Source organism: Vigna angularis, chromosome 5 (genome assembly GCF_016808095.1).
Source record: "Vigna angularis cultivar LongXiaoDou No.4 chromosome 5, ASM1680809v1, whole genome shotgun sequence".
NCBI classification, from domain to species: domain Eukaryota; kingdom Viridiplantae; phylum Streptophyta; class Magnoliopsida; order Fabales; family Fabaceae; genus Vigna; species Vigna angularis.
In genome coordinates this window covers 28024358-28036080 of record NC_068974.1, presented here as the reverse complement: position 1 = coordinate 28036080, position 11723 = coordinate 28024358, and the positions used below count along the sequence as shown (strand labels likewise).

Sequence of the window (11723 nt, the reverse complement as noted above, 5' to 3'; positions counted from 1 at the left end):
GATGCTTAAGTAAATAATTAATCCAGTCGGGGTCAGACTAAATTCTTAAATTCACAATAAATGCGATCACCTACCTCTTATCTTTTACCTCTATTTATAGTTTTTGATATAAGTCTAAGATTAATGAAACTCTAATCATGACTCAATTTCGGTCTATTATACACTAATTAATACTTGGCCTTAACCTTGATTTGTAATGTCTTTTAAAGAGTGTTTTGATGCTGAAACTGTTCGGCCATTAACCTTATCGAACCGGATGGTCTTCGTACTATTTCGTCCAAATTCGGGGATTCCAAAATATGTAACCATTCGTCCCTCTTTAGTGGTACCCAGCCATACAGTATATTTATTTTTTATTTTTTGTTTCTTGACAAAATACAAGTTGACGTTGTTTCCGTGAGTATAAATACCTAAAAAACGAGTTATTATCCTTATCCAAAATTTTGAGGTTAATATTTTCTTGTTCAAACTGTCAGACTTGGATTCACCGGTAGCTCATCTAATGGTCGGAATTTATCCAAATCAAGAATCTACAAGCTACGACAATCAATTCTCAAAGATATTTTTATCCAAGACCAAAAATAAAAGCCTTTACGTGAAGCTTTAAATCATAACAAGATCTTCCTACAAAAGCTACTCTAAAGGGAAAACTGACATATTAGTTCCCAGTACCTGCATGTGATTTTGGCTTCTTCACAATCAGAATTTGGCACTTCACGTTCTGGGAGCAGTAATTGCTCAAACTTTCAAAGAAAGCTCTCTTTATAACTCCATAGCCGTGGCTACCCATACCAAGTCAGCATTCAACTTCCGAGACATCTCACAGATTACATCCCGTGGATTTCCACTCTCAGTCTGTGTCTCCACCTTTACGTTTTCAAGATTTTTACACATTAAAAAACTTAGAAAACAGTTTTTAAATTTTGGGGCTAAATTCTTTTTGAAAAAGTTGAAGGACTTAAAACTTATTTTTTAAATTTGAGAAACTTAAAAGTGTAAATTTTACAAAAAAAAAATACGAAAAACCACATCTAAATTTGGCGGGACTAAAATAAATTTATTCAAATTTTAGGAACTAAGAGTATTTTAATAAAGAAACTAAAATATATTTTCACGTTATTATTTTAATAATACAAGTTATTGTGGAAGCAGATATCATTACCATGCATTTTTGTAAATGACGATACAAAAGAAATATTTTTTAAAATAACTGAAACAATTAATTTTAAATATTTACAAAATGTATATATATAAGAAATTAAAGAAATATTTAACTCCTAAACTGTTTTATGAAAATTAGTTTTCTTAATAAAACCATGGAATCATCATAGCATATTCGTAATAAAGATAGGCAAATAAAATCGTCATCCATGATCGTAGCATACTGCTAAATTTTCACAAAGTACCAAAATAAGTTACGGGAAAAAGGCAGAATGCATAGGGAGGGAGTATCGGGTTGTTGAGACTAACAAAAGAGGTCTCGAAGTCTGTGGGAAATAACTGTAAAGAAAATGTACGTAAAAATATTAATTAAATCCTTAAAAATTATAATAGTGATATAAAAATATGAAAGTTTGAATACTATTTTTGTCTCTAATTTTTGTCCCTATCAAGAAACCACGGGAGCAAAAATAGCAGACCTCATGCAAACAATATCATTATGTACACTCTTCCGTTAGAGTTAATAATTTAAACCACGTTGAATAAATTAGACAAAAATAGATATTAAAATAGTATTTAAGTCATATATCTAGAATACGTGTGATTGGCCTTGGGTGCAGGAAATGTTACAATTGGCTAGGAGTTCACCCACTTCTTCCTAGCAACATTACTACTTTGGCAGCATTTTGATTCTTTAAAGTGCTTTGCTATTTTAATATAGAACATAATGTTTTTAAACCATAGAAAATTCCAAAAGATTCCGTGAACAAGTCTGTTGACATTGATATTTCTGCGACACTCTGTTTCCTTTGAAATTCTACTGTTTTTCTGAGACAGTGTTGTTGAATTGCAGTAAACCCGCCCTTGTATTATGGAGAAGATCCAGCACAGTGAAGTGGAAGTGAAGGGACTGAAGCTGCACGTGGCAGAGATTGGAACTGGTACGCTAATTCCTTCAAAACCCTGTTCGAATACTGTCTAATACTCATTTTGCATCTTCTTCAATTTAATCATATTTGTGTCTGTGAAGGGTCCAAGGCAGTGCTATTCTTACATGGATTCCCAGAGATCTGGTACACATGGAGGCACCAGATGATTGCTTTGGCAAACGCTGGTTATAGAGCTATTGCCTTTGACTTCAGAGGCTATGGACTCTCTCAGCAACCAGCTGAGCCAGAAAAGGAAACTATGTATGACCTAGTTGATGAAATAGTGGGTCTTTTGGATGCCTTAGACATAACCAAGGTACACACATGTTTTAAGAATTTGCCAGTTTTGTGTGTGTGTGAAATAAACCATTGTGTAATGTATATATTTCTATCTCTGATCTTCGGTTAAGATCTTCAAACTAACCTCCTTCTCACCATATTTGGAGTGAAACGGTACCTCTTTCCTTGAGTTCATGTCCCTGAGATTGAAGAATAGATGAACTAATTGCATGCTCTGTTACAATTGTTTATATCATCAGGCTTTCCTTGTTGGCAAGGATTTTGGGGCAATCCCGGCATATCTTACAGCAGCTTTGCACCCAGAAAGAGTGGGTGCTATCATAACTTTAGGCGTTCCTTTTTTGCTTCCTGGTCCCTCTGCTGTCAAAAACCACCTTCTCCCAAAAGGCTTCTACGTTACTAGGTGGCAGGTACAAATTCAATATGGCATCATAGTTTTATATTCCTTCCAATTTTAAATATTAGGTAGTAGTCACCGACTAATTTCGATTTACAGGAGCCTGGGAGAGCAGAAGCAGATTTTGGCCGGTTTCCTGTGAAATCGGTGATAAGGAACATCTACACTCTCTTCTCTAAAAGTGAGGTTCCAGTAGCAGCTGATGATCAAGAAATCATGGACTTGTTCAACCCATCTACTCCTCTACCACCATGGTTCTCTGAGGAAGACCTTGCAACCTATGCATCTTTATATGAAAAATCTGGATTCAGATATGCATTGCAGGTTCCTTACAGGTAAACAGAACAGATTCCCATTTTCCTTCCTTCTTTCGAAACTGCAGAGGTGTAATTCATTGTAAAGTGAAACTGTAATGCTACTCCAGATAACCTTAGAAACATAAAATGTTATTTATAAACATCAGATTTCAATAACATTGCATTTGGACAATTTTATGCAGGAGTCTCAATGTGGAAACTGGCTCAGGTGAACTAAAGGTTACAAATCCAGCACTTCTCATCATGGGTGAGAAAGATTATGTTTTCAAGTTTCCAGGCATGGAGGACTATATCCGAGGTGGGGCAGTAAAAAATGTTGTGCCGGACTTGGAAATCACATATATTCCGGAAGGAAGTCATTTTGTGCATGAACAAATTCCAGACAAGGTGAACCAGCTCATCATTGAGTTCATTGACAAACAAAGCATCTGAATCTGTTCTGGGGAAAAAAGCATGTTTCCATTAAGATTTGTTTAATTTCTAATCTGCTTAATCCAACGTACGGTGTAATATCCGGCTCTGATACCTCCAGTTCATGAAGAAGGGGGTATACGTTGTAATAAAGTCTGGAACTAAATATCAAATAAAATCTGCAATTTGTGATGGTTGATGTTACCAGTTTTAGGCCCAGCCTGAACTTGACCCTTGAGTAAGCTTGCAAAATCTTACCAGTACCACCAAAGACCGAATATGACAACAACACGTATCTGATAGTCTGATGGTATCATATAACACTAACTAGAAATAGTCAAATTCTGCTATGTAATAATCAACGAAATTAGACATCTAAATGCCACACTTTATTATATTCCTTCTAACACACTATACATATTATTAACTAAAATTTATCAGAGATTGTAAAATCATGAACGGAGACTCGTTGATATACAATTTTTGTTTGCTAAATTTTAATTAACAAGTCGGTCAAAGAAATGTTATTTTTTGAAAGGAACATCCATTTCTTAACTACCAGGAAAAACATGTTATTTCCCCTCATTATAGCCTAATGGCTCTTATCATTCTACGAAAGTTTATCCAAAAGAAGAGACAAATGCCGATCAACAATGGGAGTAGCTTCGGACCATTAAAACTATAGCAGAACCAAAGGGAAATAGAGAATCATATTAAAAAATCAGTTTCGAACTACATAACAAAACCAAAAGAAAAGTAGCCAATAGTTCAATGTTCAAACTAACACAAGAATTCCACATCATGCTTTGATCACAGAAAGACCACAAATGAGAACGATTGCATAGATAGCGCAATCCATGAACACAGCATCCGCCACATTCTTCGCCACCAAGCACAACTCCAGCATCCTGGCAAGTTGCGAATATTCATCTTCACCATCACCAGAAGAACCACTTCTCCACGTTCTTCCAGAATCCCTCTGTACCCCGAAAAAGAGTCTCGCAATCACAACCGTTGCATTGGTCACAAGAACAACGTAGAGTGGCCTAAAGCTGATCACAGTACTGAAAAAATTTGTGCCCAGAAAAGATAAAAGCACCATAAGAGCCACGAGAACGGAACAACAGAGTCGGGTAACCCTCGAGGAATTGATTGCACGAGTTATATCACTCGGAGTGACGAAACGTTTGGGTTCTTCGGTGTATGGTGGCGACGGCGACGGCGATTGCGGCGGTTGTTGTAATTGGACTTGTTCAGGTTGGATTTCAGAAGTTGGAACAGTCACAATGTCTCTTTCGGGCTGGTTTTTGGGGGGTGTTTGGATTGCGGTGTTGGGAGCGTGGTCGTCGCCGTAGGGTTGAAGATTGTGCGAAATGGAATCTGAGTGGTGAAGTGAAAGTAAAGAAGAAAAATTAGAATCGGAGCTTCAGAAAAGGGAACTGGAATTGAAGGAGAAAACGAAGGAACGTACCAGAAGCGGAAAGGGTGGTGTTTGGATGGGGGGATTGGGTAGATGAAGCGGCGGAATCGGGAAGCGTGGGAGGGAGTGTTTGGATCCGACCCGTGATGAAGGCGAGACGGTCGGATCCTTGGTCCAGGATTCTTCGTCGCCGGCGAGCGTCTCTGCTCTTCGCTACTTCTGCCATTCTTTGCTTCTCAAAATTCTATTCTTTTCCTCTCACGTTTCTCTTATTTGACTACTAGTCTAAGCAATTCTTTGCACCTCCTCATGTTGAATATCAATTTTTGGTGTTCATAACTATTTTTAAATATTTAAATGCAATTAATATAGTTGGCTTCATACATTCAAATATATGCTTCTGAAAAGTTATTTTAATAATTGAAAATGTTGATGTAAAAGAAAACAATGCTATTTTGACAATCAAATTTTTCTTTTACTTTTATTTGAATTATTTTTTACTACTTTTTATTTTTAATTTTTTATAAAAACAAAAAACTATTTTTTAATAATTATTTTATCCTTGTATCAGTGTTAAATGACATTTTATAAAAAAATTATTGAAAAATTAAGACATAGATAAGCCGATTTTAATTGGTAAATAAACATAATTAATTTCTTAATTATTTCAAAACCCTCCATTCGTTTGTTGTTTTTTGTATTATTCTATTCTTATATGGTTAAAAGAGAGATATTATATGAATTTTCTTTAATATCAAGTAAACTTATCACAACTTTTTTAAGCATTCTAAGAATGTAATATTCTTAACACAAAGTTGCGAAAATTCATCGTCATAACACCAACTCTCCACAATCAGCACCCATTTAATGTATAATTATTTCTACTTTACCATTTTTTAAAAAAAAACTTATGATTTAAACAAAAAATAAATAAATGTTGTTTTGGGATTGTTGACTGAATGAATTATATTATAGATTGATAGGTTGAGTCACTTCTCGAGTTAGTTTTCACGATATTCAAAATGTTTGGTTCACATGTTATCTACAGTATTCGATTTCCATGTTGTCCATAGTGTTTAGATGGTACCTACCAAAAGGTACTTTGATACTAAAGTCAATAGATGATCATTTAATTAGTAATTGTCATATTATGTACATGTTATGTTAAAGTCATACTTGAGACCTTTATATATAGTAGTTGTGATGAACATTTATCTTTTATTGGTCTAATGACGATCCAATCATACCTTAATTTACATTAAGAGGTTAATTTGTCATTACTATTGTTAATTTGATCATGCTTTAATCGGCCAGTCATGTTTGATTTTGATCGTGCTAAGACCAATCGACCATTTTGTTCTACCATGTTGTAATCTTGTTTAGTCATGCTATTTTGGCCATGTTGTGACCGGTCTTGGAGATTAGCCTAAGAGAGCTTAGGTGGAGGAGGTTGACCTAGAGGAGCACGATTTTGGAGGAGTTGAACTAAAGGATTCAAGCCTACAAGAGCTGGGTTGAAGAAGCTCGACCTTGAGAACTCAGCTTGGAAAGCTTGGCTGAAGGAGCATGACAATGTGAAAGTTCAGCTAAAGGAACTCGACCTTGAGAGTTTGTCCTAAAGCTCGATTTGGAAAACTCGATTGAATGAGCTTGACCTTGCAAGAGCTCGGTTGAAAGAGCTTAACCTTAAAAACTTGATTTAGAAAACTCAACTAAAGGAATTCGATCTTACAAAAATTTAACTAAAAAAACATAGTCTAAAAAAACTTTGAAAAAACTTTGAAAAAACTTTGAAAACTTGATGAATGTCATCTTATATGTCACAAGATACAAATAGAATTTTTAAATTATCAAAATTTGACTAATTATGCAGAAATAACCCAAAAGTAAGTAGATTTCATTTCACTTAAAACTTCAACCGGATTTTGCTTATGTATATACATGAAACAAAAATTTTATAAGTGAACCTTTCAGTTTTCCTTCACCATTCCTAGTAAAGAAGTAAAAGAAGGCATTTTCACTTTTTATTAATTCATTACAAACTAATTTTATATTTTAAAATAAAAATATTGTTTTAACGATGTTGAATAGAAAGTGAGTGTTTATGTATTTTGATGCACTCATAAAAAGGTTAAAAAGTCATAAAAGGGTTAAAAAGGAAATTGAACTAAGAATGCCATGTTAGTGTTATAATTTTTAATAAAAGTTTTAAAAAATTTATAATCATTTTTAGAATTGTATTTTCATTTATTCGTAACTTTTTCTTTTAAAAAATCACAATTTTGATAATTTAAAAATAGCAAATTCTATCTATGCGGTGCTTTTGCCTCATGTTACAGTTGGCTCCACTACAATAAAGTGTTTAGCTTTGAGGATTTGTCATCATCCCAAGTATTGCTAAATTAAAGGCATGCAAGTTTCTAAGATACAAGCCACTATTTTGCTTTCCTATACCATTTTTTTTCCTTTCTAATATAAGTTCTCGCATCACATCAATTTCATACCATTTTTTCCCTTCCAAAACTAGTTATGCATCCTTTGAATGATATTTTAGCCTGTTTGGCTCTTTTTTCATAATTCCTTTTCTCTTTTCATAAAATTGTAGAATTTTAATTTTCAGTTATTCCGTTTACACTAACAATAAAACAGGAATAAATTAGGAATCATTGTCATAGAGATATGTTAACTTAAATTTTGCAAATATTCATCAATAACAAAATACCTCACAATTATAATAACATCTCAATATAACATAAGTTAAATACAAAGACAATCATCAACACACAAGCTAAAAGAAATATATGTATTTTTAAACTTCTAAATTAGTCCATAGCGTACCACAATGTTAATGTCAGAACTCAAAGCAAAAACTCCAATACGAGAACATAATCCACAAAATGAATTGAGTTAAAAAATATAGATACAACCAAAACACACATTCAATCAAACATCAAAATAGAAACGACTAATATTTATATTCTATTGATACAATCATTCTTAATCAAAAAGCAAAATGACCTTATTGTGGAAGAAGCTTCATAATTATTTGAATTTTGTAATTTTATAAATGGTCATGGTCAGAGAACCAAGACCATACTCATAGATTTTGGAATCCAACTTGTGCAACTGACCAGCACAGCCAGACTGGCTAGCCTACCTCGCCCGTCCAGCTAGCCAGTCTGTCCAAATAAAAAACTAAAAATTAAGACTACGAAAACTAAAAAACAAAGCTAATAAGGACAATATAATAGCAGCCTAAAACAACTTCTTTCATAATTATGAGACGAAAAATATGTGGTTGAAGAAGACCTAACCTTTAAATTGATTGTGACATGAACATATGAAGATGTTATAACGGAGAGGGAGTTTGTTAAGCATGAAAGACACACATCAACAAGAATAAAAAACATAGTAGGACACAAGAAATCATGTGACAAGAGGGAGAATGTTAAATTATGTGAATGGATACGTGGAGAACAATTTTTATATAAAATATTCTTTTCTATGTTGAAATCCTCTCTCAGTATCCCTTTTTTCATATAAACTTTTTTTCTGGAATGTCTCTTCATATGATATCATGTGACAAGAAGGAGAATGCTAAATTACGTGAATGGATACATGAAGAACCGTTTTTGAGTGGTATAAATCTTCTTCTCTTTGTTGAAATTCTCTCTTAGTATCAATTTATTCTTAGAAACCTTCTTTCTGGAATTTCTCTTATCATATGATGTCACCCCGAAAAAATTAGAAATATTTATAAATAATATTTGTATGAATTTACCATAGTTTAAATGTGTTAGGTGAGTGCATGTAATATTATATTAGTGATTGTTAATTTTATAATGTGGAAGAGCTACCAAAGGAGTTGAAAAATGGTGTAAAATATAATTTCACATTTATATGTGTGGGTATAATGAATGAGTGAACAATTATATTTGATGATGTTGTAGTGTTTAGATATTATTGTATAGAAATAAACATTCATAAAGTTTGATATTAAATATAACTATATAGATACTTAATGTTATATAAAAAAAAGGACATATGATTATGATCATTATAATGACAATCTCGCTATAATTGTTTCAAAATATATATATATATATATATATATTTATGACAAACATTATTATTATTATATATGTATATATTTATCTTGTGTATAAAAGGTTAAATTTAAGTATTGAAGAATTGGTTGTGACAAGAGAGTGATGATGTACGTTTGGCAAGTGTACCAATCGTAATTGTAGTAACAAAATATTGTCCTCTGGGATTGAATGAGTTGAGTACCAGTTTACTAACTTACTTAATTTTGAGTGATGAAATTTATCCAGTGAAATGATGAACATAAACAAGTGATGGAAATTCAAATGATATAAACAATGTTAGAGAATTGATTTCATACCTTTTCATATAATTTCCTCCCATTTTCAATCGATGTGTAAATTATAATTATCCCCTTGAGTTTATTTAGAGCTTGTTTACCCCTAATCCCTTAGTAGGCAAACGTATCCCTTGAATTTGAATCCCCAATCCCTTAGGCCAATTACAAATTCAACAAGATCATGAAAAACAATCATATCTCAATTCAAACTAACTAGTCCTGCCCAATTTCCCAATCGTGACAACATCTAATCTGTTCTATTTATAAACGCAAGCAATTCCCAATCTCCCAACTGTGAAACTGCTCATAGAATAGACATTAAAACATAAATAGAACACTGGGATAATTAAAATGAACTTAACATCAATTGAAAAAGGTTCAGAAAATATAATCCAAAGCACTACATCAATCCACTAACAAAAGGAAATTTAGTTCTGCATAATGGAAAAGAAAAATCAAAAAGCAAAAAGTTCCGCAAAAAGTTGCAGCCAAAAGCTCCAAGAAGAAGATGAAGAAGAAGAGCCCTTTGTTGTACGTGAATCCCCTTTTTGTATCCCCCTTCCACGTGTTGTTCATTCCTCTCCCATCATTTCCACAAATTCCTCCTTTTTAGGAGAGTGGTTTTCCTTTTCCCTAACTTCCTCCAATTTTCCTTTAATTTAATCTCTTTAAATCAGTCATAAAAGAGATCAATAACTGCTCAATAACTGCTCTTGGAAACTTTCACAGCCCATGGAAAACTCCCCACTCTGCCTGTGTTCTTCTCTGCTTTAATTCTGTTTTCTTACGTGAATCCACAGATTACTCCACAGGTTGTGGGAACTTTCACAGCACAGTTGTTGAACTTTCTGTTTTGCAACTCCATTTAGAAGCAACATCCACAGGTTGTGAGACTGTTCACAGCTTGGTTGTTGAACTCTCTGGTTTCATCTTGGTATCTTGTACATCAATTCTTCCCAAATTGTGATTTTGGCACTTAGAATCATCAATCTACAATAAAAACACAAAATGCCAATGTATGATCCGAAACAAAGATAATCCATGACTAAATCCTTCAATGAATGCAATTATGCATGCAAATGACCTAAACTAAGACATGAATGCAATTACATTTACTCACACATCAAAATACCCCATGCTTAGACGTTTGCTTGTCCTCAAGCAAAGAGAATTCAACTAACACATAATGATTATGCACACAGAATGATATAAAACCTAAATGGAAACATACCATCTCATTTCAAGTTCAGTTCAAACAATGATATTCCTCAAGCCCATACTTCACAAAATTTCAAGCATAATGACTAACTTATTGGGACCCTAAGTGCAATTACTGAATTGAGGTATGACACCAGACATTAAGGCAGATAATATTTGACATTTTAGTGTCTTGAAAAAGATTTACTATTAGGTTCCTCACTTAGAAAACACTTACCTGCCAACTAAGCATGGATCTTCCACTCATTTTGTCTTTTACTTGCCACACTCAGTCTCAAAGGAGTGTCTCTTCCCCAGTAACATATAGTCTCAAAGGGGTGTCAAATTATTCACTCAATATTTTTGTTTTGGTTTTGTTTTTTTTTTTTTTTTAGTTTGTATTTAAAATTGGACAGACAATTCTCCAGTAACCAAGTGCAGTGAGTGTTACCATAGAAACCTAACAGAAAATATTTTCTATCTTTTCCCCAAGTATTATCTTCCATTAGTATCTTAGTGTCAAATCTCACTGTGTAGTGTGTGAAGTTTCCCAACAAGCAATCAGAAATCTATTCACAATGTGCTTAGAAAATATCATTGTTCAAAACATAGAACGCAAAGCTAAAATGATACATTTCCATATAAACGTTAAATGCACATGCAAATGCAAAATGGAAGATGTCATACATACAAACACCCTAAGCCTACATATTTACAAAGTCCCTAATGTATGGAAAGTAAAAAAAAATACAGGGGGTTAGAACTCACAAGATTAGTGATGACTAGAGTTGAGCTTGGTGAGAACTTCTTGTAAGAGTTGTTCCACCTTCTGCTAATGAAGAATTTGATGGTCCCTAAATTGGATGAACTCCTGATAATGTAGGAGTTGTTGTGCTTTGAGTTCAGTAAGGGACTGCTGGATATGAGCAAGAGTGTCAGCCGTAGAAGGCCGAGGAACTAGAGGTATGTGAGATGACGGTTCTGGATCATGAGGAGGGGAATTTTGGCATTGAGAAGCAGAGAAGGTCCATCTATCTTTACCCCGCACTAATGTGAACTCTGGATTTGGAAGACGTTGAGGTTGCAAGCCTGTGATAGCACTCATGACTAAGCAATAGTGATCTTCCCTTTTCACCAGCATTTGATCTATGAATGGAAGTGGAAAGTGGTCTTTTCTTGTGGCTTGATTCAGTCTTCGGTAATCTAT

At 33.7% G+C, this 11723-nt stretch overlaps 2 protein-coding genes across 2 annotated transcripts; one reads left to right on the top strand and one right to left on the bottom strand.

Annotated features, from left to right (window-relative positions):
* Nucleotides 1-1891: 1891 nt before the first annotated feature.
* Nucleotides 1892-3719, top strand: LOC108339652 (uncharacterized). The gene is made up of 5 exons (XM_017576832.2): nt 1892-2102; nt 2192-2406; nt 2630-2800; nt 2887-3122; nt 3287-3719. Exons 1-5 carry the CDS (start codon nt 2033-2035, stop codon nt 3534-3536), a joined length of 942 nt encoding a protein of 313 aa, XP_017432321.1. The 5' UTR covers nt 1892-2032; the 3' UTR covers nt 3537-3719.
* A 480-nt stretch (nt 3720-4199) lies between these two features.
* LOC108339862 (uncharacterized) lies at nt 4200-5263 on the bottom strand. Its single transcript, XM_017577081.2, has 2 exons — nt 4987-5263; nt 4200-4895 (listed from the first exon to the last, which is right to left on the bottom strand). The coding sequence occupies exons 1-2, from the start codon at nt 5159-5161 to the stop codon at nt 4315-4317; spliced, it is 756 nt and encodes a 251-aa protein (XP_017432570.1). The 5' UTR covers nt 5162-5263; the 3' UTR covers nt 4200-4314.
* Between the last annotated feature and the right edge of the window lie 6460 nt (nt 5264-11723).